Here is a 26266-nt window from a genome sequence, read left to right on the forward strand (position 1 = left end):
GCAGTTTCCTCATATGTAAAGTTGCCATCATTGTTGTTGTCACTTTTATGAAGGAAGGCAAGTGGGAGCTGATCAGGAACCTGGAAAACTTGTGCCCTTGTCAGAATATTAGCCGGTTGACTTACTTCACTGAAGTGAAGGTTTTTTTCCTTCACTGTCCCAGATCTGGAAGAAAAATGCAAAAGAAGTTTGTTTTGTTTTTTTTTTGTTTGTTTGTTTGTTTTAAGAAGTTTGTTGATTGGGCTGTGTAGTCGCTATTTCTAAAATCTCTGGAAACAGGAATGGTTTTTTCAAGGGTGTATTCTTGAAAGAAAAATGAAATGCTCCAGTGTATAGGAGTTTTTGAATGAGTCAAAGGATTGCTCATCCTCTCCTCTCTCAGAATAAGTCTTTGCTTTTGCTCTGATGTGGATTCCCTAATGGGAGGCAGCAGGTGTGTCTTCCACATTTCAGGAACACATCAAGGTTAAACAGACATGTGGGTGGTCCTTCTTTGGGAGTTAACCAGGCAGAGGGTAGGATTTAGGCCCCTGGGAAGGTAATCAGCAGTGTCAGGTAAGCAAAGCAACACTCACACACTGGGAAGGGTATCGAAACATATAGTAACCTTCCAGGGTGTCTAGCTTCTACTCATCTGGCAGGAGGTGACAAAGTGCTAGTATATTCATTTATTTGACAAAGAGTAACAGAGCACTTGCTGTGGATATACCAGGCTTGATGAAGGCAAGTAGGGACAATCTCTTGCATCACTGTGCAACTCTAGTGTATTAGTTACTTATTGCTGTGTAATAAGTCACCCCAAAAATTCATGCCTTGGAAAAACCCTATTTATTTATCTCTTGATTCTGTGGGTCAGCTGTTTAGGGTGGGTTCAGCCGTTTGGATCTTCGGGTCTCCTGGACTCCCTCATGGATCTGCAGTCAAGTTCAGGTTGGCCAGTTGCCTCTGTTTGTGATGATTGGTTTTTGGTGGCTGGGCTTCCTCCACTGGCCTCCACGTGGTCTCTCATACTCTGGCCAGCTGGTCCACACTTACACTTATGGTGTGGCAGGGATCCAAAATCCAGAACAGCAATGCACAAAGACTTGTAAGGGTTAGTTTCATTGTCCCATTCTGTTGGCCAGAGCAAAGCCAACAGGGCCAACAGGATTCAAGGGGTGGGGAAGTAAACTCTACTTCCTGATGGGAGGGGATGTGATGTCACATGACAAAGGATGCCCGTGGAGAGAGGCCAGTAGTCAGTTCATCATGCCAACCTACCACAGTGGCTGCAGCTACACCCTGCAAGAAAACCCTAAGGCATGGTGGAAAACATTCTTTTCACAATTACTCCATCAGAGGGGCTGGAGTGTTTGACTCTCGGTCATGGGTTGAGGGCTGCTCTGGAGTTGGGAGGGTAGGGACAGTTAATCCCTGGCACCCCCAGCCTGTGACAGCTTTGTCTGGTTCTAGAAAGAGACCCTTGGATACAAAGATGCAAACACTGGCAGCTGGAGGTCGGCAAGAGCATTTGGCACCATCCAAGGAGGGGGGCAAGGGCATGGATTATGTCTGCTACACCCACTTTCTCAAAGAATCTCAATTGAAGAATTTATTCCGGAATTTCTAACAAGTGTGTTAGAACCTTTTGACCCTAAGATTTCTTCCCTTTAGCTTTCTGAGAATACTATCTTTCCATGGTTTGCCAAATACCCAACATTCTCCATTACTATGGTAACATTATTTCCTGGGGATCCCTGGGTGACTCAGTGGTTTGGCGCCTGCCTTTGGCCCAGGGCGTGATCCTGGAGTCCTAGGATCGAGTCCTGCATCAGGCTCCTTGCATGGAGCCTACTTCTCCCTCTGCCTGTGTTTCTGCCTCTCTCTCTCTCTCTCTCTCTCTCTCTCATGAATTGAATAAAATCTTTAAAAAAAAAAACTTTATTTCCTATTGCATTTGTTTGTATCTTAATCCTTTGTCCCTTCTCTAGCAAATATGAAGAGCATTTGGTTTTAGAGCAAACCCATGAGCCTAGTACAGGACTAGGAGCTTTGTTCTCATTTTCCTGAGGGCAGTGGGAAAGATACGTAAGAGATGTGTTCACAGCACACCCTGGGCAAAGAGGGTAAGACTTCTGGCTCCTCCATCGTCCTGGGAGGGACCTGAGTGGAGCAGGGCTAAGCAGCTGTGTTTTTTTGGAGCCCTGGCTCCAGCCCGGTCTGGGGATGAGCACAGAGGGTGACTGTATGGCTCTGAGATGCCCTCTCTGTTGTCCTTCAGAGTAACTCAGGTTGGGTAGAAACAAGTCCAGCTCACAGGTCCTTCACGGTTGGTGATTGGCACGTACATACTGGGAGCCATAGCATTTCAGGTGCAGAAGGGGAAGCTGATAGGCAGGAATTGGAGTCACTTTTCTGAAGTCAAAAAGAAAGTTAAATGGCAGTGGCAGGAAAAACACCTGCTGGTAGGTTCCTGAGTCCGAGTCCAGTGTCCTAGCCATTAGACCCATGGCCTGTGTCTTTAGCCATGGCAGCTTGGGGAACCTGGCCTGTCTCTGACACCCACTCTACTGTGCCGCTAACCAGTGGAGATGACTTTAGGAACTTCCTGCCTATCTCAGGGCAGATCTGATTGGTAGCTTCCTAAATAGCCTACCAGCCTCAGGTGTGAGGTTGAGGAGAGTGGGCCACCACCTGAGGAATTGATCATGTTTCCTTGTTGGACAGATTGAAAACATGGAGGGGAGGTCACTTCATTTTTTCAGCTTCCTCTGCCCCCCTCCCCCACCCACACATAGGAACAGCAGAAATCTATCCCAACAAGTACTGGATTTCAGGGACAGTCCTCCCCCTGCTCGGCAGACACAGGGATTTTCCATCTGGATGGTAAGAGTTTGGGGAATCCCTAAAGGAATGTTGAAGGCAGGGCTGCGGGGTAACCGAGTAACCGTGGCAACCACAGAAGCCACTGGGACAGCACTTGCCTGTAGGCCACCTCCCTCCTAAGCGACCTGGGAAGTCTCGGTCTACCTCAAGGGTGTACCTAATAAAATTTTATTTGGTAATATTTTCCTTGGCTTCCAAATACAGCCAACCATTGGAGGTTTTATGTGTAAGCATCTTTCCAGCAAGGTCCAAATGATACGGCTGTTACTTTCCTTCTCCCTGGACATTTAAACCAAGAAAAGGAGCTATGAGAGAAGGTAGCAACTAGATCCCTCACTTCTCAAGTGCAGAACAGAAGGGCTACTTCTTTGCTAAGATTTTTGGCAGTTTATTCTGAGGCGGGGTCAATGGTCTCTTGCCACTGTTACTAGCCTCACCCATCCTGAAGCAGACTTTTATTTCTGTAAGAAAAGCTAAATTCCAAGGACAGGCAGTTGTTTTGTTTTCTGAAGTAAGTCTTTCCCCACACATACTTTTCTTGCTGTCTTGCCCACGCCCTGTTGTGAGCATCTTTTCCCAGTTTGTTCTGAGCCACCTGATGGGACCTCCAGGAAATCAGAAATTGACCCTTGTGCTCTCCACCAATGAAAAACCCAAGTAGCTGTTGTTGAGAAGGGATGATCCTTTTGCTTTGTCCCCTAGTGGTCACTGACCCCCACCTGCAGGGCCAAAGGTGACAGACTTGGGTATAAGGTGGACTGCTCATAAGTCATGGTTCATGGCAATTGCCATGAGAAGGGAGGTATTATGTAAAGAACTTCTAGATTTTATGATCCTGCTTTTCTGACTCCATGCCAGGTGATCTTGACCCAAACACGATGAGGCTGGGTGGATGCTTTTGGTACCACACCCAGATCCTTTTTACTTTGCAGATGCCAGTTCCCAGCTGTCATTAAGTGTTGGCTACTCAGGGCCCACGGCTGCCCCTCCTCTGGCCTGGAGAATGGCCCTTGCCTTCTGGGAGTCACATTGCCTGGGAGGTTACACCCACCCTGGGGCAACTCTCGGCCAATGACTGGCTGGCTCATTTGGGAGACACAGAAACTAGTCCCCTTTTCTCAAGTGTAGGTAATTCTGTGCTGCAGTTTGTGCTCTATGTGAATCAGGCGACTCCATCCAAGGCCACAGTCTTGCTCAGCTCCTTGCCTGCCCCATCCGCCTTCCATGGCTCCTTGCTCCTCATGACATCCCTTTCTAAACCACCTGAATCCCAATCAGAGATTGCTTCCAGGGAAGCCAACCTGAGAGGCTATATGTCTTAGGCTTCACATCCTATTTGTTCCTTCTTGGATCTCCTGGCCAGGCAGTCTGATTCTTTTTTAGGAATCTGAGTTTTGAGAGGAAACTAAATCCAATGTATTTATTAGGTATCACTGGGGGGAAATAGTTGCCAATGGACTTTTTATCTGCCCTCTTGGAATTAGAGAGGTTTTTGGATTTTTAAAACCAGGCCTGTGGAGTGATGTGTAAGAGGTCCTTTCAGGTGGTGAGTGGGATTTTGTGTCACTCATTCATTCACTCATCCATTCAAGAGAGAGCAAACACGTGAACAGGAGGAGGGGCAGAGGGAGAGAGAGAATCTCAAGTAAACTCCGTAGTGAGCGCAGAGCCTGATACTGGGCTTGATCTCACGATCCTGAGACAGTGACCTGAGCTGAAACCAAGAGTCAGAAACTCAGCCAACTGAGCCACCCAGGCACTCCCAAGCTCTTGTATCTTTAGGATTACTTCTGGTGGCTTCATCCCTGGGACTTTGTTTTTAAAGAGGGCTCTGCAGACACAAGGGATAAAAGGAGAAGGGGTGCCCCCATGAGAGATGGCTTTTACTGGAAAGCTCCTGACTGGTGGGGAACCAAAAGCAGCCGGAGTCCTTAGTACGTGGATACTCAGGTGGAGTAATCAGGCTTCCTCACCAGGAGCAATGGGCTCCTTTATAGAATATTTTCTGCGAAAATGAAATTTGAACAAGAGGTAAATACCATTGTTTCACCTGACAGTTGTTTCTTCGAGAAAAAAATGAAAAATGAATTTTAAAATTTTTGCTTGTTTCTTTTTCCTGGTGTGGAAGAACTCAAACAGATTAACCTTCTATGCCAAGAAGAAGAAAGTTCTCATATGCACCTCTTTGGCTAGCCTCCCCAGGTCCATCAGTTTTAAAGACGGCTCATTGTCAGTCCAGGGGCATTGGAATCAAGGTGAAGGAAATCCAGAGCAGTTGCAAACACTTTATTATACACCTTCCAGAAATGACATTTTCGTCTTTCCTCTCTCCCCCAGCTTAGCCTCTCCTTCCTGTCATTAAACCAGCCCGTCTCCCTCCATTTCCCACAGGACAGATGTTCCACCCTGGATCCATAGCCCCTTAGTGATCTGGGCATTGAGTTCATGGAGTCTGTGAACTTGAATAGTAAGACAGTCTTTATTTTCACTAACTTCAAACTGAAATGTAGCATCTTATTCGATTATAAATGTAGACAATGACACATAAGAATATAGGCAGGACCTGTGACTGTCACACATAGAAATCACTGATGTTGCCTATCAGGTTACAGTGTTGCAGATGTTTCAGAATATCGTTTACATTCATACTTGCTTCAAAGTCATGGTAGTTACTAGACCCACTGCCAAATCTTACTACTTAATGTCATAAAAGAAAGAGCACATATTACTATACCACACATTTTTAAAAGTAATTATCATGATATTTTTGTATGATTGGTTTTTTTTGTAGTCTGATTTTCCATTTTATGCATTTTCAAACTTTATTTTGATAGGGGGGCCGTTCATTTCAGTAGGCTACCAGGAGTATCTGGTGGCATAAAAACAGGCTAAAAACCCCTGTTGAGAAGTTTTTCCTGATTATGGGAAGGATACATGCTGAAAAAGCAAATGTTTTGCTTTGTTCACTGGAGTAGACAGAAAATTTTTATTATAATATGCAGAACTGGGATCTCATTATAAAGCTGTTGTCATGTTATAGTTTTCTTTCTTTTAATGTAAGACCAAACTTTGAAACCACCGCAGGAAGTGTTTCCCTGACTCTCTGGCTCCTAGGGTCTGTAATATACTGATCATAAAGTACACATTCATTCTTTGTTCTTGGTTTATTAAAGAGACAGGTAACTGTGCATCAGAGCTTTGATGAGCTCAAGAAAACTAGTGCTTTGGGCCAAAAGCAGAGAAATTGGGCTGGGGGGGTGGTGAATGCAGTAGCCACTTTGTGGCCAAATGGGCACGCCAGTGGTTGTTGGATGCTCTGTGTCTGCTGTGTGTATTCTTGTTTCTACCTTCAAGGAGCTCCAGAGGACCCAGGCAGGCAGGGCTATTTTCTCCTTGCTCCCATGGCTCCTCACCTCACAGGAAAAACGGTTCCAAACCCAGGGAGGCTTATAATTTCAACACGTTTTATTGTCTGTAACCCATTTGCTTCTTGAGCTTGAAGCAGGGAAAAATTATGGCCACGACACACTTACTTGTCAAAAGACCCCAGTGGCCCTGCCGACTTGGGTTCTCTTGAGTTACCTGGACTGCCAGCTTCCATGAAATGCAGATCAGCTTCTTGCATGTTGAGTACGTGGTGGCCAGGTTTAAGAAGCAGCTTATGTGTGGTATAAGGTGGCACCATGCCATTGCTGGGTCGGGTCACACATTGCTGCACACCATGCTGTCTTATGACATCAGACCTCTGAGCAGCCCACAGATTTTGGGAATTCCTTTGTGCCCTCCCCCCCACCCCAAGTATTCTTTGTCTTTAATCCAGTTGTTACAGTGAGTGGACCTGATTTGTTCCAGATGTCCTAAGATTTAGTGATTCCAGAAACTACTAAAGTAGAGGCTGATGAGGATTTGAATTCCTCTGTTAGCTGAGAACCAGCAGTTCTTTTCACAGTTAAACAGATGGGGCAGGGGGAGGGCAGACCCTCTGGCTTCTCACGTTTGCCTTGTTAGGGAAAGGATGACTATTGAAGCAAATACTGATTCTACCACTACATGAGTTGCTAAATGAGCCAGATCTAGGACCAAATTGATGCTAGCGCAGTCAGGATATAGGCACTTTTTTTTTTTTTAAAGTACCACATATTCATGTTAATTATCTGAATGTTGCTAGGGAAACCACTATTTTGGCTCAGATCACCTTAGTAAATGCTTTTCTCTCACTTTATGAGCTTAAAACTGGCCCAGGTGGGTACATTTGAGGGAGATAGGGGTATTTCTGGCTTCATAGAAGTGATTTTCAAACCAGAAACTTAGTCCCAGGAATCATTCCGGTGACCTGCTGTAAACTTTAATTGACGTGCCTTCCAGAGGTGCCTTATGATCTCTATCTGGAGTTAATAACCATATGGATCTGTTTTGCATGATTAGAAGGGGTTTATAAAGCATGGTGAGATGTGAATCACGTCTCAAACTATATGGCATGATAACCCACTTTTGGAGAAGTTTAAGACTTACATCCATACATACGTATAGTGTGTTCTGTTTCATGATAGTGTTACTGGTTGATGCAGCATTCAAGAATATAAACAGTACGAACATTAAAACTACTTAAAGTTACAGATTTTAAAACGAAAGAAGAAATTGAAGTCGACAGTCTTTGCTGTTTAGATTTTTTGAAGTGTATCTGAAAGTAGACACATGTCCAGATAGATGCTGGTAGGGGTCTGGGACAAGTCATGTAAGCACATCAGCCAAGGGGTTCAGCTGAAGCCCAGACAGATGACTGTGGTGTTTGTCCCTGGAGCCCAAAGACAGGACACCCAGAGGAGAGGCTGAGTGGTGGCAGAGGTGAGGCACCGACAACTGAGAAGCAGGCTGCTCCCAGATGTGGTACTGAGTTTTAAAGCAATATGTATTATAGGCTGTGAAATGAGAGGATCTTGAGCAGGTCGGCATGAGGAACATTGGATGGGTTGGAGTAGGTAGTTCGGGGCTGAGGCTGTAAACCACAGGAGGTTGGAGGCCTGGGTTCGCATGGGGCTAGTTTAGGATAACTGCAGGATAAGACTAATAATAGGCAGAAATAACAAGTCCTCTCTTCCTAGAGTATATCAAAATATAAAACAAGACTAGATATGATTTCTTAAATATATTTAGAATTGTACCTTGTTAGCACAATATACTTTTGGAAATTTCTTAGTGATTTTTTTTTTTTTTTGGTGCTCTTGGTTAGTAACATAAATTCCTGAATATCTGCCACAGTAGCTAGAATCTTACAAATAAGGAAACTTTTGTGATTTTTTACAGCAGTGAGAACTGGTATTTGGATTCTAGATAAATTATCAGTGAGCTCTACAGGAATCCGAAGAAATAGGCAGTCACTAACTAAAATAAGCCAGCAAGTCAACTTCCCATCCCTGTAGGAAAGAGAAATCTCAGAGCTGATGTGAGAACATTCTATGAGAACTTACTCGTTTGTAGTCCCTCACTGTACTTCATGGTTTCCTTGTCCAGGGTTCTGTCACATGAGAATGATCATCTTGGGAAAAGGATAGCTTCTCCGGCTTATACAAGCTGAAAGGGATCAAGAATCTGAACACATGGTGCACAAGGCTCAGGGTGTACAGAATTTGGCGAGGGCACTCATCCTGGCATCTTACCTATAAAGGCTGAGGTTGGCCGCTTTAGTCTTTGGAGACCTTGAAATGTTGGGGTTTTGAAAATGGGTTTTTATATCGTTTGGTCTAGACCTCTCATTTTCTATATAGAAGGGTTACCTGTGTCACAGAGGAGAGGCCTCCAGTCTGGCTCTTCAAATGCATACACTTCAGTAACGAATCCAGGGGGCTTTGGAATAAGCCTGCAAGCAACAGTAGGCTTGACTGTCAGAGCTCTCAGCCCCTAGAGGTAAACAGAGGCTGAGGCGTTAACACCATAATGACATTCTGGCACAAAATAGTCTGAACACCATTGGGCCTGGAAAGTATCGACCGCTGGCTCCCCAGGCCGGAAAGCTGAGGGAAGTCCCTCACAGAGCGCATGCCCTGCAGAGGTGCCCTCAGAAATTTGTGTTTGTTGTCATCTAGACCTTCTCGAGTTGGTTCCTGATTATTTTCTCCAAAGTAGGTTGCACTAGGGTAGCTCAGAAAAAAAATACACACACACACACACACACACACACACGCTCATACCCCTCAGATTTAGCAAGAGCGGTGTCCTGTTTGTTTTACCTTAATGTGCGCTAGTTTAGGGCAGGGGCAATATTCAAAATAGTTAACAATTTCTAGAAAATTGGCGTATCTACCTTGATGAGCAATTGCCAGGCACAGATGACCAGTACAGCTCCCCTCATGTAACCCCCTGGCTATCCCTCCCATCCCTCATGCCACCTCTCATCCATTGGTGTTTTCTGGGGCCCCCTCATGGATAAATGGTTTATTTGTTCTCAAACCTACCTCAGGGTCTGTCTCTGACAGAGCCAGACTAATAAGACCTTCCTGATTGCCAAGGTCCACGTGGCTGGCTTCATTTTCTCCCACCACATCACATGTAACCAGTGAGGCTTATCTGCACAGTGTACAACTTTGGGCATCTGATTTTGGTGAAATTCAAAATTACTCTGTAGGGAAGGAGGGAACACATGTGAAATGCCTTTTCTGACATTTCATAATGTTAAGGTATTTGAAAAGCAAGTGGGTTTTAGGAGCTAAGTATTATCGATTTTATTTTATTTTATTTTTATTTATTTTTATTTTTTAAAATTTATTTTTACCCAAATGTACTTTGTTTTCCCTAGACCTCTACTTTGCAAGTAACGTAAGCAAATATTTACCACTGAAGATGAATCATAAGTCAACCACATTGTTAAAATTAAAAGACTTAGAATTTACTGAAAGAGCACCTGGGTGGTTCAATGATTAAGCATGTGTCTTTGGCTCAGGCCCTGGTCTCAGGGTTCTGGGATCGAGTTCCACATCGGGTTCCCTGCGGGGGGCCTGCTTCTCCCTCTGTCTGTGTCTCTGCCTCTCTCTCTGTGTCTCTCAGGAATAAATAATAAAATCTTAAAAAAAAAAAAAAAAAGAATTTACTGAAAGTCTAGGAGAGTCCTGGCCAGTAGAGAGACATAACACAAGCCCCATATTCAGTTAAAAGTTTTCCGGTAGCTACATTGAAGAATTAAAGTAAAACGAATGAAACAAATGCTATTTAACAAATTTTAAAAATCATCTAAATGTGTAATTGCTATGAAAATGATGGAGGTTTTCACATCCTTTTTTTATTGTGTAAGGTCTAAGAAATCAGATATGTATTTTATACTGAATTCAGAGCTGTCACATCTTAAGCACTCAGAAGCCACATGTGACTAGTGCCTAGCACATGGGGCAACCCAGGCTAGAACACGTACTTCAGAGCTATCACAGCCAGTAGGCAAGGTTGCTGAGGTGATTACACACCAGCCACCATCAGTCATTGGTTCAGGGCTACCCCGGGGCTACTTTATTCTTTGGCACTCTGCTGGCCTTCAGAGAAAAGTCCTCCAGCAAAAGATGGAGATCTGGCAGATAGAAGCAGAGGCTCCAGTGATAAGACCCCCCGGGGGACAGAGTAGAGTCAGCCTCATTTTGTCATTACTTTTACTTTGGTGAAAGTATTCATTTTCACTTATTACTTGCAACATTGCCTGCATGGGTGACTCAAGATAACATCCCAAACACCTCCACCAATTTCAAGGAAAACTGTCAAGGGAAAAAAATAAATAAGTAAAAATAAATAAATAAATAAATAAATAAATAAATAAATAGATAGATAGATAAATAAATAAATAAATAAATAAATAAATAAATAAATAAATAAATAAAAACTGTCAAGGGGAAAATAGTACTTTACATAGCTTTTGTAAAGAGATGACACCTCCCGATACTTTGAATACTCTCTAAATGCTAGAAGGGGAAAAATTTCACTTCTCATCTAATTAGAGCCAAATAAGGTTTCTGTGAATTTGAGTCTGTTTAATTGCATGTTTCTGTACTTTGAGAGCATTGGGAATAGAGGGAGGAACACCAGACATCCCACGAGAGTTGGAAGGGCCTCCTGGCTTCGCCACTGTCTGCTGGACGGCCGAAGGGACATGATTCGCTCTCTGGCCTTTAACTGCAAAACGATGACTCAAGTCAGCCCCCATCCAGCTGTCCAATACCATTTCTTGTTTTATGATGTTTGCCCATTTTTTAAGAATAGGAAGCATTGTCTGTGCTTTTAAATTGCAGTGGCTATAATTTATGTCCTTGCTTTTATGACACATTGTTAAGGATATCTGCGATTTTTTGGATGCTGGATCCTTACTTAGGAATGCTGCCCCCAATTTTGACGTCTCTCCTTGGGGAGAATATGATCTGCTTCAGAGTGTCCTTTTTATTATGATTTCCATGAAAACTGAGGATTGCCTCTGTGTGTGTGTGTGTGTGTGTGCATGTGTGTGTGTGTCTGTTTCTGTCTGTATAATCACACTTAGCAATAATTTTATTGACAGGGCTGTCATGCTATTGTAGGACTCATGGTTCACCTCCTCAGTAATACCTTGCCAAATACTCCCCACCACTCCCCCACACCTCACCCCCACTGCCCCTGAAGAAAATCCCTTCTTTGTACTCTCATAGTTTTAAGGGACTTCCTAGGGATGTTTCTTCATACCTCTGGGTCAGCACTTCACACATGTTGACATCAACTTTTGTCTTTTGTAAATACATTAGACTGTGAACTCCTAGGGGCCTGGGACTTGTATCCCTGGCACCTAAGTTGAGAAGGTAGTTTTAAAAAGTAATGGATGGATAAATGACTATAAGGAAGGGAGGGAGAATGGGCAGGGATAGAAAAAGGAAGGAGAAAAGAAAAAGAATGAATGGATTTGGCTGCCCTATACTATTACCCTGGTTATCATGATCAAATATAGTTGTGGTTGGCAAGTATATCACCAATAATAATAACGGTATCACAAGAGGTGCCTGGGTGGCGCAGTTGGTCAAGTGTCTGCATTCAGCTTAGGTCATGATCCCAGGGTCCTGGGATGGAGCCCCATGTCTGGCTCCCTGCTCTGCAGGGAGCCTGCTTATCCCTCTCCCTCGGCCCCTCCCCCTGCTTGTGCTCTCTTGCTCTCTGTCAAATAAATAAATAAAATCTTAAAGAAAATAATGGTATAACAAGTTTTTAAAACTCAAATACGGTTGACTAAAATGCACTTGATTAACTCCTGTATTAGCATTCTTTACTCAGGCTGGATTGAAGCTAGCAGTAAAAGAAAATAAAAGCATTACATTTTATGGAAGGTAGATTATAAGCAGAAATTATTTAAATAAGGTTACAGCTTTTATCTTTAGGACTTAGGGAATATCTAAAATGATCCAATGCATCATTAATTATTAAACACCATTGAGCTACTTTAGTTTCTTCCCGTAGCACCTTCTCAAAAAAATATCTGCATAAAATTGCTTGCATGACTGCAGAGGGGAAAGAATTTACCTTAAGTGGCCTCAGTTGTTCAGCATATGATGGTTGGTACAAAAATGTATCACATCTACCTGGTGAGGAATTTTGAGTGGTGTGCACTCTGAATGTACGGTGATGAGTGAGGTCAGGGAACAGGTTCTGCAGTGAGCCGTGGGCACCACACAGCTACCAACTTGGCAGCAGTAACATCAGAAACATCAGATCAGTGCTAAACTTAAATATAAGCCCAACATATTCAAAAACAGCTACTATGAGATGTATTAGGGCAGTTATATATGTGTTATTTTTCATAACAAATGAGCAGTGTATTTCCAGCAGGCTGTATACGTGCTGTCAGATATGCTTTATAGAAACTGCACAATTTGTATCATATGTTGACTATTAGTAACACTTTTCATTTAAAAATACACCAGTGAGTGGTGTACAAAGTAATAAGACCCATTTAAGAGGCTAAATAAGCAAATTAGAATTAATGGGAAAATTTCTTAGGGAATAAAATTTCCAGAAAATTAGAAAGGTAGTTCTTTAATAAGTAAGCACCTGTGGGATGTTTGGTGAAAACCTCTGTTCCAGATTGTCTTACTCTTTCAGTCCTGAAAGAGAGGTTGGTCTTTGTGGAGTTCTGTTCTTTTCAGATGTCATTAAAAGATACTTCTTGCCAAAACTCTTCAACTGAGATGGAGCTTACATAAGATGGCCTTCATGCCAAAGGAAGTTGGGCAGGAAATTGGTCACTAGCTCCAGCTCAGCCCCTCCATGGCTAAGTGTCCTTGACGAAAGTGGGTTCCCCTTTGGGGGTGGGAGGTGGGCTCATCTTCTTCAGCTGTAAAGTACAAAGGTTGAGCTGATGAACTGTTGTGGGATTGTTGGGCATGTTTATTCAACCATTCCATAAGGGTTCACTGAACACCTACTATGTGCCTGACACAAGTCTGTTCATTGAGCAAAACCAGACCGGCATCGTTGCCCCCTGGGGCTTTGATTTTAATAGGGAAGAGATGTTTCTTAATTAGATAACCACAGAAATAAATATGTCATCCCAACCTGGTAAGTGCTATGAAGGATTGACAGAGCATATGGGGCCGGAGGGGCTCATACTTTAGTATGTGTACTGCCAAAGTGAGCACTGGAGGGGCTCATAATAGGGAGATTTATTGCCCCAAGAGGGAGATCTGAAGGGGCCTACGATGGAGGGGGCAGGGCTTTGAAGGCAGAGGAGGTGCTGCTTCCTAAGCCCAATACAGCATCCTGGCCAGCCACCTTATCTCTATTTCTCCATCTCCTTGCCTCTAAAAATGGGACTAACATCAGGAACGGTTCACAGTGTTGTAAAGTTTCAGAAAGATGACATGTTTCAAAGCACCCAGTATCAGGCAAATTACATTTAATTTCATTTCTAAGAATAGCATTGGAAGCAGAGGCAGACCATTTTGTACATAGGACTTCAACTGTAGAGAATGAGCAAAAACAGCTCTGAGGCACCCCTTTTTAAAGAAGTCTGAGTTCACATTCCACCCTGGAAGGCGCCTGCCTTCCCTTCATCATGGAGCCATGTTAGCATCACTTGACTCTGAAAGCCTAGGAACGTCCTTGCTGCCTGATGAAGTGACAGAGGCCCAGGCTCAGGGTGCTGGAGAAGCTTAGACATGCCTGGCCTGTTCTCTTGCCATTTACATGTGAGGAAAAGAGGCTGATCACAAATGACAAAACTGGAATGAGGAGGCAGCTCCCTACCCCCACAGTCCTATGCTTTCCTGTATCATCTATGTTCCTTTTGGAAACTATGGGTACTTTCTGATGTGACTGGGCTGCTTTCAAGTGCTTACGTGATTCCTTCTCAAGAGAAAGCAAGCTTAGCACTCCCTCATAACTCCTCAAGGCCCAAGGATTACTCCTGTAATCTTATAAAAGCAAACAGGAGGACAGAAATAACCCATCAATTGTTTAAAATTAAAATGGCCAACAATAATACATAACTGCCACAATAGCTTGAGGTCAGGGTCTTAATTTATTGGAAACCATTCAGGAATCTGAAACTTTTCTCTGAGTTAATTTTTCACATCTTGTTTGGATCCTTAGAGCTCTTGCTTCCAAAAAGCAAGGCCATCAGATCTCTCGTTGCACATGTTATTCTTGCTGATGAGCCAGGGCTTGCAGGAAAGTGAGGTCTTCTCTTCACGGATGGGTTATGAGGATTGTTCCCCCTGCAACAATCTGTGTTTCAAAGTATTACAGCCTACTGAGGTTTGAGATCTTTCTCTTTTCTTTCATGCTCTATTCATTGTATTAGTGGTTGCAAACAACAATAAACACGTGCTGGTTAATTTAAGCAGAAAAGGAATTTAGTGCTAGGATATGGGCTGGTTCAGAGCCTAGGCTGGAAGCTTGGAGAACCAATGTGAACGGGAAACAGGGGAGACCAGGCTTAGCTCAGGATGCCACCTCTGGGCTCTCAATACCTCTGTAGCTCCCCTCAGATGATCTCAGAGGGCCCGGGTATCTTTGTGCAACCCTCAAAATTCATGGCCCTGGTTGGGAGCATCTGCTCACCATTCTGAGGCCACTGACTAGCCTGAGATCACATGACTGCATAATCAGGTGTCCAAACTTTAGCTATCAAGAGAAGGGAAGAGGCAGGGTCAACCTCTCTTCTGATGTGCCACTCCCATCTATCTTGGGGTTCCTCCCTAACGGGAAGGTGTCAGGATGCTGAGCAGCCAAAAATACCAATTGTCCATTACACAAGCCCCCATAAGCTTAATCACATCATCCACTAACTGGTTGGCCAAAGATTGGCTACCAATGTGGTTTTATTTTGTCCACAGCTCATGTCACATTAACAGTCACCCATCTCATGTACATCTTCATCATCGTCCTCACCCCTTCTCATCCCATTAATGGCCTGCTCATTCCCTTGCTTTACTGAGATGCCATCTCCCTTCATCTCTTCACCCCTCAAACATTCCCTACTCCTTCTCTCCCTTCCCAGTCTTTGACTCTCCTTCTGTTTCAGTGAAAAATAGAAGCAATCACAAAGGAACCTCTACTTTGTTTCTAACACCCATTTACTAACACATTGGTGCCATTGGCTCTAATTTCTGACCTTGTACTAGCTGAGGCCAGCCCTTCCATTTGTTTACCAGGCCATCCTGCAATTATTCCTTGTCATGTCATTAGTTGTTCTCTCTGTGGAACATCCTTCCCATATTTGTGCAAATATGATAATTTCCATCTTTTAAAAAATTGCTTTGAGCCCACTCCCCACCCTCAGCTCCCATCCTATTTCTCTGTTCCCCTTTACGGAAAAACTCCTCCAAATAGTTGAATGCACTTACTGTTTCCATTTATTCTACTCCTTTTTTTCTTAAGCCAATTCCAAGCTTTCATCCCTGTCACTCCACTTACACAGCTCTTATTGAGATCATCAGTGACCTCCAGATGGCTAATTCCAGTGGCCAATCCTAATTCTTCATGTTATTTTGGCCTATCTGCCACATTTGGCAAAATTGAGTGTTCCTTCCTTGAAACATTGCTTCTGTGGCCATTTAGGTACCATCTCTCTTGGTTTACCTCCTACCCCCCTTGTCATGCTTTCTCTTCTCTTCCTCACCTGCAGCTCCTAAGTATGAGACCTCTTCTCTATCTATACTCATTCCCTAGCAATTATATCCATTCCATCCCAAATGTGTATCTCCAGCCCTCCTTCAAGATTTATGCATCCAGCTGTCCAACACCTCTTCTTAAATATCCAATAAGCATTTGAATTTTTTTTCTGTTGAACTTTCTACATCTGTGGTCTTTCCCATCTCAATGAATGAACACTCTTGCCTTCCAATTGCTGAGCCTAAATCCTTGCAGCCATCCGTAACTCTTTTTCCCTAATACCCTTCATCCAATCAATCCATCAGCAAAATCTGTTGGCATAACTTTGGAAATACATCCAGAACATAACTTCTTCTCATTACTTTGGCTTTGATGACTATGGTCTGAGTTGCCTTCTGGATTATTCTGAGAGCTTCCTAAACAGGCTCCCTGCTTCCCCCATGACCATGCACTCCACAGACCATTCGCATCACAGCCAACGTGAACCCTCAGATGTGGGAGTCAAATTCACCACTCTGTGTAGAGCCCTGCAGGAGTTTCATCTCAGAATCAAACCAAGTCCTTGTGATGGCCTCACAGTGCCCCATATGGTCTGTCTTCCCCTACTTCCTTTGCCTCCCATGCCCATTTGTTCCCACACTCCCCCTTGCTCACTGCTCTTAGCCACTCTGGTGTCCTTGACAGTCCTTAAACAAGCCAGGCATGACTTCCCCTTTGCTAGTTCCCAGGTGTCTATGTAACTTGCTCCTTTTCTTCCTTCAGGTTTCTACTCAGAGGTCACCTCATCAGTGAGGCATCCCCAACTACCCTATTTAAAATTGTAACCCACTCTCCCTCCAAATCCATCATTCTCCACCCCTCTTACCCTTTGTGAGTTTTGTCTGTAGCTTTTAGCACAATCTGACCTATATGTTTGCTGCTTGGTGTATGTGTTTTCTGTCTCCCTGAAGCCATAAGAAGGCAAGAACTGTTTTATTCACTGTTCTCTCTTCTAGCAAACAGAGTAGCAGTGAGTGGCTGTAGTAGGTACTAAAAAACATTTAAATGATTACATGGCCAAATTACATGTCTAGGGTATTAAATGTCTTATAATTTTCTGAGATTGATGTGAGCTCCAGAAGAACATATCGAGTTAGGCTATTAGATGAGGAAACTGAGGCCCATGGGAGCTAACTGTTTGCCCAAGAATGTATGGCTGGTTAATGGGGTTCCTGGAACTTGTAGCTCTGACCCCAGGAGAGTTTTTTCTCCCAACCCCCAGCTACCCTCTGATATCTCATGTTAGTGAAAGCTTCAGGGAATTCATTGCTGTTTATTTTTCATTACAGTGTTGATGGAAAAACCCCATATCTAGCTTTGGGGGCTGTGAAGAATATTTCCCTGAACATCTCCATCTCAAACCTTGGGGATGATGCCTATGATGCCAATGTGTCCTTCAATGTTTCCCGGGAGCTCTTCTTCATCAACATGTGGCAGAAGGTAAGGAAGGCACCCCTGAAAGAGAGTCTTTGTTCCTTCCATCTGGTGCATTTTCTGACTTTCATCGTAGCTTGCAATGTGTAGTGATTCTGAAAAGACTGTTTCATTATGTGGGATATCATTTGGAACCATGAGATTTTTTTCTCCTGGGACTTAGAAGGTGTGTTGGTACAACCCAAGAAGAAACCATAAATACCTACAGAGTACTACAGCAATATCCATATCTAACATTGTCTCCCATGCTTCCTCTCTTATGGAACCCTTTCCCTACTGTTTTTTGTCTAACCCCTTCTCCAAACACTAGAGTGTTCTAGAGAATTTCAGTTTTATGTCAGTAGTTGTAAAAACAAGATAAGAAATGAGGACAGATCACTGCTTATTATGCTTGTTATCAGCACTAGTGCACTTCATGTTTTCCATTAGGGGGTCACATATGTCAGCCTGTGCTTTGGCATGTTTATTTATGATATATTTGAGTGAATTGAGGAAATTAAATTATTTTCATTAACTGAATGAGCTTTTCAGCATGAATTCATGTATATGAATAAATTGAAGTTTAAGTAGAATGACTCAGAAAGGAAAAAGGAGGTGGTATTTTCTCCTTTCCCATAATCCAACTCAACAAACCACCTATGGGAAGAAAAAAGAATGAGTTTCCAGCAGGCAAGAGGAATGAGTAGGTTCAGACAGATCTCACCCTCCCCAGTGGTTGCTCTAACTCTTGACAGCAGTTTTGAAGGCAATTCTTGGAGCTTTCCAAAGTGTTTACAACATGGAACTACAGTGTCTTGATATCTGTGTTAAATGGAATCAAAATCACTTTCTGAGGAAAGCTTCCCCCTGCCCACAGATGAGCACACATTCAAGCCAATGGGCAAACTTCTGTTCAGACACAGATCCTGGCAAGCTCAACAGTTTTGATAGGATTATACCAACCTTGCCCTGTTTGGGGGGCAACTGGCACTCTGTAGAGCGATCTGTATTGGTGGCACACTCCAAGAACTTTACAAGACGTCATCTCAAACTCTCTGCTGCTTAATAGCTTTTAGGAGCACCAGGGTTGGGGAGGGCACAAAAGCAATCAAGAAGGACCGTGAGAAAAGCATAATTCCCATCTGTCTTCTACACCCTAAAAATTGTCCTGGTTTAAGCCCAGTCAAGAGAAAACCAAGTATCTGCAGTGTTCTAGTATCTCTGACTCCATATAGAATCTCTTTTTCAGAATTTCCTGTGCTGCTATGCCATATTTCTGTAGGGGGTGGCAGGAGAGGGGCTCACTCAAGGACAGATCTGTAAAACTCATCACTGTGATGACTGAAAGGATATGGTTGGTGACATATCATTACTTTGCAGATCCCTCTCACTTAGGACCTACAGGAGAAATTTCTCTTTGGTCTCAGAATTAGAGATAGCCATGTTTTCCCTGAGTACTTTGCTTATTTTTAACTGTAGACACAGTCCTCTCTGTGACTAGGCTTTGTTCTCTCTGTTGTCTGCTAGAAGTTTCTGAGCTAGTCCCACTCAGTTGGTGTATAGGATTTGGTAGTAATATCTCACAAAGGTGTAGCTTCTTATATCTTATGTTATTTCCCTTCATCATAGTTTTCTTTTTTAGCTTGGAGGCTGCATAATATTCTATCATAAAGTATACTATGGATTACACTCAAATTCCTATTATGTAGATATTTTACTCCAGTTTTATTCTCTTTAATACTGATGAATGATGACGCCTCGGTGGCTCAGTTGGCTAAGCATCCGACTTTTGGTTTCAGCTCAGGTCATAATCTCAGGGTCCTGGGATTGAGCCCAATATCAGGCTCCTTGCTCAGCAAGGAGTCTGTTTGTCTCCCTCTCCTTCTACCCCTCTGCCTGCTCATGCTTGCTCTCTCTCTCTCCTCTCTCATTCTTTCTCTTAAATAAATAAATAAACCTTCTTTAAAAATACTGTAATGAATGTCTTTCACAGAGATTGCTATGAACATTGTATTTTCAGTCTTGTAACTATTTGGGAGATGTAACATAGTGTTTGTTGACTACCTAGTATATATAGTTATATATAGATATATAACTACTATCAGGAGCTTTACATGCATTTCCCATTCTCTCCTACTACATGGATCTGCTATAGTGTAGGAATGCTGTGGGAGAGAAGTGAAAGAAGTAGGATGAGGCAGGGAAAGGGCTAAGGGTGTGCTGTCATAAAATGTAGCCTTGGTCTGATTGATAGGATGGAAAGAGGTGGAGGGATTCCCAAGAGCATAAATCACTCAGCAGAAGTGTCTCCTCTTAAAATGGCAGGAGAGCATCATATTGACTCCTGTATCATTGAGCACACCTTAAGGGGTGGTAAGTATCCCCTCAAGCATTCTGGCTGAGGGACTCTAGTCAGTTAAGGACAGTGTACCCAAGAAGACCACAGATGTGTCATTAGCTACTACAGCTAATCGTTCTAATCTCTTTTCCATTGAATCCCAATAACCTTTGGCATAGGGAGCCTCAGTTTCAATTTGGTAGAAGTTGACATCAGGGGCTCTTCAGGATGTGGGAAACAGTGTGAGAAATGTTGTAGGGCACATAGACATCATGTAGCTGCCACAAGGGCAGACCCAACTAGAAAAACAGGCGAGATGACCCTCAATGTGGCAAGAGAAGGTAAAGAAACAAAAAATTCATCCCCTGTGATCACAACCACAACTCCAAATGGAGGTGTAAATGGTATTACTCAGTCCAGAGCAAGATTCTCACAGCTCCCAGGTGGTTGGTAAAGGGGAACCAGGAGAGCCCAGTCACCCTGCACAGACCTAACAGAACCAAAGTGGACCCTACAAAAAGATTCTAACACATAAACTAACAAAAGTGCAACTCAGGATGTAGAAGGAAAACATACCTTTTCAAAGGATTATTAGTAGAAAACAAAAGTAAATTCTATAGAGCATCCACTTATGTTCTTGACTAAATTAAGAAAAAAATGAGACAGCAAAAGATCAGATAGTAGAACAATAAATTGGGATGAAAAAGGAATGAACTGAGAGGCAAACAAAAATAAAGATTGTAGACAGAGAAGGAAATAAAATGAAACCAAGAAAGCGATGGCAGAATTAAAGATATGTTATAATCAGGAAAAAGCAAAATTAGCAGTATGGCAAATTGATTCATTGTTGTACAGGGCATATTTGAGATGGTCTCTGAGAATTCAAAGAAAAAGAACAAAGCAATAAAGAAGGATGACATTGAGGACTATAGATGTGGAAGGTAGAAACCCATCAGCAAAGAGAAGTAGCTCCATAATAGTTGGAATAGAAGACATGAGTAGACAGCAAGGAAGGATCTCCATTCTTTTGAGTGAACTCTGCAAACATCAGACAAAAATATTAGAGCACTTTAATGTCAACACACAGTTGCATGAGATTTTTAATTTGATAACTATGAAAGTGATACTACTGATACCTAACAGAAAACAAAGAAACCAGTGTTCCATAGGCTTCTTTTCTATAACAGTATTTTAAAAATCAGAATAGGTTCTCTTATGAACTGAGAATTCTATACCCAGCCAACTTGCCCTCCATTGTGGAGACAAAATAAAGACATCCTTGAATATACAAGAATTCATAAAGTCTGTTAACTTTCCTAGTTTGAGTTTCCCCAAAGACAGACCCCAGCACAATGATATGTAGGTATAGGTAGTTTATTTGGGGGTGATCTCAGGAGGCACTTTGTTGTAGTGGTGAGTTTAGACAGGGAAGGGATGAAAGATAGGAACGCAAGCCTTGGGAACCCGGGTTCTATCTCACTGAGGATCCTCAAAGATCCTTGAACACCCCTCAGAAACACCCCCAGGGGTAAGGAAGCTGCTAGAGGATTTCTTTCTTTTTTTTTTTTTTTTAATTTATTTATGATAGTCACAGAGAGAGAGAGAGAGAGAGAGAGAGAGAGAGAGCAGAGACACAGGCAGAGGGAGAAGGCAGGCTCCATGCACCGGGAGCCTGATGTGGGATTTGATCCGGGGTCTCCAGGATCGCGCCCTGGGCCAAAGGCCGGCGCCAAACCGCTGCACCACCCAGGGATCCCGAGGATTTCTATACCAACTCTTACCACTCATCTACAGAGAATCACTCCAAGGGCATTAACTCCCTGACACTTTCAGCCTTCTCTGGCAATGGGCCATGCTCCCTAGAGTGAGCAAATAACTCCAGCAGTGAGAAATTGGAAGACCTTTGGCTTGGAGGGCATTGGCTTCAAGTGACCAATCCTCTGGCTGGTTCTAGAGCATATGAGCAAGGCAGCATCTGCTTCAGTAACTGTTAAAGCTTTGATAAGCATGAAACTATTCCTGAGAAATAGGATACTTACAGATAAAGTATGCAAAATTGCAATTGTGAAAAAAGTTAAGGCCAAATAAAAGTAGACATAAGCAAAAACAAATCTTGCAAGCATTTAAAATAGTAAGCAAATGTAAAAAAAAAAGTATTGCCACAGTAAATACATAACTGAAAAACTTAATTTAAAAAATAAGCCTATAATGTCAGTTATACCATAAAAATTTGAGAAGAAACTTAATCTCGTCTCTCTTCCTGTCTGACATTCTTCAGAATGGAGTTTGGACTCTTCAGCTGTTCCCTAAGAGGCCATTCTGAGCCCGCGTTTCCTGCCCTCCCTCTTCCCCCGGCCTCATTGCTCACCATCCCCCACATGTGCACTCAGATCCAATTATAATCAAGCCTGGAATCCCCTCCACCCTCATGTTCTTTCATCAACTGCTCTGCCCTCAGATCTCAGCTCAGGTGCCTCACCTGGCTGCACAGGTGATGTGGGTAGGAGGGTGGGAGCTATCCCTGTGTCTGTAGCCACCAGGAGACTCAGCCCTAGACCTATGAGGTCTCCAGTCTTCTGTGTCATCACACAGTTCGTGATGTATTTATTTCTGGGACTGAACAAAACATCTCCCTGAAGATGAACTCTTCTGTGCTAACACAAAGCTGCTTTCATAGATTTATGCTGATTCTTTCCTGAAAGGGAAGGCGGCTTATAAAAAATGTGGGATGCACATGGATAACCATCTGCTGACTTTTCTCTAACCTCCATCAAGCTAACTTGAAAACACTCTATAAAATGGGACTTAAAGTGTTGGTGGCCACCAGCTGGCTGGCTGGTGGGCTGGCTGGGGCACAGCATCCAGTGGTAATACAGTGGCCACCTGTGGAGCAGTGTGCAGGATCTCTTAAGGGTGGGGTAGGGGCACAGTGGAAAGGGAGACTAAGAAAGAATGGAAGAAATGCATTTGGGGCCCATCTGTATCGCACAATCCCACAGTCATGTTCACATTAGATTCTGTGACACTCCCAGAGCACCACTCCACAGACTACGTGAATGGTGCCTGCTGGAGCTATACTACCATGTGGCCCCAGAGTCAAAAGAAAGCAGAGTTTTAATTTCTTCACTATGATGCCATTTGGCATAGAGGCTTTGGCTCCTCTTGCCTCCGTGGAATAGGAATGCATTTGTTCAGACAGCAGTTTTTAAGTACATGCTAAGTGCCAGGGGACCCAAAGATGAGTAGGATCTGATCCCTGCTCCCAAAGAACTCATGGCCTAATGGGGTGCAAGGCATGTCAGCAAGCAGAGCACAAGAGGCCAGCTACTGACCACAGCACTAAAACGTTGCCCTGCTGGAAGTGATGACTGTGACAGCTAGTCTCAAGGTACCCAAAGTCCCCAGCTAAGTGCTTAGAGAAAGACGGATGGGCCTCTGGAGAGTTGATATTGGCTGCTGCTGTCACTGCAAAGTTGGAGGGTGGGTGAGTTTATTTGATGAAGGAGAGAGCTGGCTGGAGCCTGGTGAGAGGGCAGAGGAAGAGGGACAGGAGCGAACCAGCAAGATGGAAAGAGACTGCCCATGTGGGTCAAAGGACCAGCAATGTTCCTAGTGGCTGGTGACCTTAGGACATTTTAGGAATGCAGATGCCTGCTGTCTTAGGCTGAAGCTGCTTGTCAGTTAGGACTCCTGCACTCAGGAATGCCTCCTGTGACCGAGACAGATAAGCTCAAAGAAGGGGCTGGGTTCATGGGTATGTCTTCATGGTATTGACCTGTATGGAAACAGACAGGGACATGGGCAGTTGTAAGCTTTAGGCTATTGGAAGAGAGCTCCCAGGCGACCTTTATGTGCAAAGGGGACTCAGGAGCTTGACAGCTCAGTTACAGAGGAGGCCATGCTGGACAAGAAAGAACAAGGGCAGGCCCCTGACCTAGTCTCTTCTCCACAGTGTGAGTGCATTCTTGGTTTGGATCTCCCAGACACTGACCTTGAAGCGAGGAATTGAGAGCAGTTCATTTGGCAGGTGCTAGAGCACTGGGAGGGAGGTAGAGCAGGAATAGACCAGTGGAAGCAGCTAATGAAGAGGGTGTTGTTAAACCAGCTGCCACAGTGGGCACTGGGACTTCATCCCAGAACAACCCTGGGAGACAGTGCAAAACACAAACCACAGAGCAGAGAGAGCTGGGAGATTTACACCTCCTCCCAGGGTATCAATGGTTGAAGCTTTCTAGGAGTGTGCCTTCCCCAGGACTCCCTTTTCTGTAATGTGCATGGCCAGAGCAATCGACCTGGTTCTGGAAAAATGCACTCAGGTACAGAGACCTAGCTGCTGGCAACTGTAACTGGGGTGGAGCACCCTGAAAGGTGCAACACAGCTATGTGAGGCTCACCAGCACCTGCTGGAGATACCCACAGGGTTGGAAGCATTTGCAACCTGAGCACCTCATTTTCTAGGCTTCCAGAAGTTGTGAGTTAGCTTCATGAAATTTTGCCAAGGTTCTAGCTTTAGATCTAGTGACATACACTTTGCAGACTTAAAGGAGTGGGGCAAGGCAAGTATTGTAAAGAGGGTAAGGGTGTCAGGTGTGGGACAATAGGAAGCAGTGAAGACTGTGGAAAAATGGAGCCTCATCCAGAGACAGCAGGCAATTCACTGCAGCAGTCAATGGTTACCAGGTGGGAGTGAGGACTGGTGCTGTCAGACTTCCTATTTTTCAACAAAAGCCAGAAATCCACATTTTTATGTGAAATCTCATGACTTTGGCAGCTAATTAAAATGTTCTCTGAACGTTGTATGGGCCAAACAAAACATCCAACTGACCACATCCAGCCCATAGGCTACCAATTTGTGACCTCCAGCTTAGCTGTCTTCCATATGCTGTAAGCACATTCCCCTGCCTGCCTGTTTGTCACATGGATCTGTATTTGTGGTAGAACCAAGCATGTGTGCAGGCTTGACTGCATTTCACACCTGTCCCTGGGTGGCAGATAACTAGCCAAAGAGATTGGAGCTTGGGGGTTCAAGTGCAAGTGTGTGTTTGGGGGAAAGAGAGGGTCGATTTACATGTAGTATCCATAGCATTTTTAAAGCCAGTGACGTTTTGAAAACTTCACAGGCTGGAATATTTGTACTTTGCAGTGATCGCAAGAAGCAGCTAAGCTGGAGTTTGTGTTTCAGAAGTTCTTAGAAGTAATGTAGCAAGCAGCAAAAGTGGAGCAGAAGGAAAGCTAGGTTCTCACGACCATCAGATGCAGATGCAGAACCTCACTGTTTCTTGTAGTCCGTGTGACCTTGAGCCAAGGGTCTTCTCACTGTGCCTCAGTTTCTTTCTTTATTGAATAAGATATGCTGGGGCACCTGGATGGCTCAGTGTTTGAGCATCTGCCTTTGGCTCAGGTCGTAATTCCAGGGTTCTGGGATCGAGTCCCAAAATCGAGCTCCCTGCAAGGAGCCTGCTTCTCCCTCTGCCTATGTCTCTGTCTTTCTCTCTGTGTCTCTCATGAATAAATAAATAAAATCTTTTTTAAAAAATGAGATATGCTGAGGATTAACTGGGGCCTATGCCAACTACTTGTACATGATACATAGCCTGCCATGGTAGCCCCCCTACACACAAGCATAAACTTTATAATGCATTCACTTATTCAGAGGGTATATATTGGTCACCTACTCCAGACCAAGATTATATGCTGAAGGGGAGGAGGGAAAAAAGCAAGACTACAAGAAAAAGCATGTAAGTTGCCTTTTTAAACCAAAAATCAAGACTTGGGTCTTACCAAGGGGATTACATGAGTGTGCACACATGGGTGTGTACCTTCATAATGTCAAAAATAGAACTAGTGTTAAACTGAACATATTTTTATATTTAATAGCCTTTACTTAAGAAAATAAAATTACATGAAAAATAATGAAAAACTTGGTAAATAAAATGAGTACTGGGTATTCTCTGTAAGTGATGAGTCACTAAATTCTACTCCAGAAACTAATATTATGCTATTTGTTAACTAGAATTAAAAAATATATATATTTGGTAAATATATAGCAGTTAAGTAAATGAGCCAGCTTTGGTGACCCCTGTTTGTTTGGATTTAGTAATGCCTGTTGATTTTTTTTTTTCATTTACTTATTATTTGCTGAAGTATTAGAAGTTTTGGTTTGGGGATGTTGACTTTTTAAAATCCAAGATATATAATGGTTCAAATATGTGATATGTGTGATGAATAATATCAGAGTTTAAAGAGTGAGGAAATAATGTACTCCCCAAACAATGTAGGGCTAGGCCCTGAGTGTTGCAGATCGGGCAGGGAGAGGACCAGCCCAAAGGTCTGCAGGCCCCGTGAAGCCCGGTGGGGTAATCAGATTTTTATCAGGTAGACAGTGATGGGCCATCTGTGTTCTTCCCTGAGGATTGAGAAAATAGAGAAAGGACAGAAGCTGGTGTGACATGCTAGAGGAAGAGCCAAGAAAGAGCAAATAGGCCAGGGACACCAGAAGGTAAGATT

At 43.5% G+C, this 26266-nt stretch overlaps 1 protein-coding gene across 3 annotated transcripts in view; it reads left to right on the forward strand.

The window, feature by feature from the left end:
- ITGA9 (integrin subunit alpha 9) overlaps positions 1-26266 on the forward strand; it is a 344722-nt gene that overhangs the window by 200229 nt on the left and 118227 nt on the right. For all 3 annotated transcript variants that reach the window (XM_072726452.1, XM_072726453.1, XM_072726451.1), the window contains exon 18: positions 17298-17448. In XM_072726452.1, the coding sequence (XP_072582553.1) occupies positions 17298-17448 (151 nt within the window). The remainder of the gene's footprint in view (positions 1-17297; positions 17449-26266) is intronic.

The sequence above is a fragment of the Vulpes vulpes genome, chromosome 11 (genome assembly GCF_048418805.1).
Source record: "Vulpes vulpes isolate BD-2025 chromosome 11, VulVul3, whole genome shotgun sequence".
Lineage (NCBI taxonomy): Eukaryota > Metazoa > Chordata > Mammalia > Carnivora > Canidae > Vulpes > Vulpes vulpes.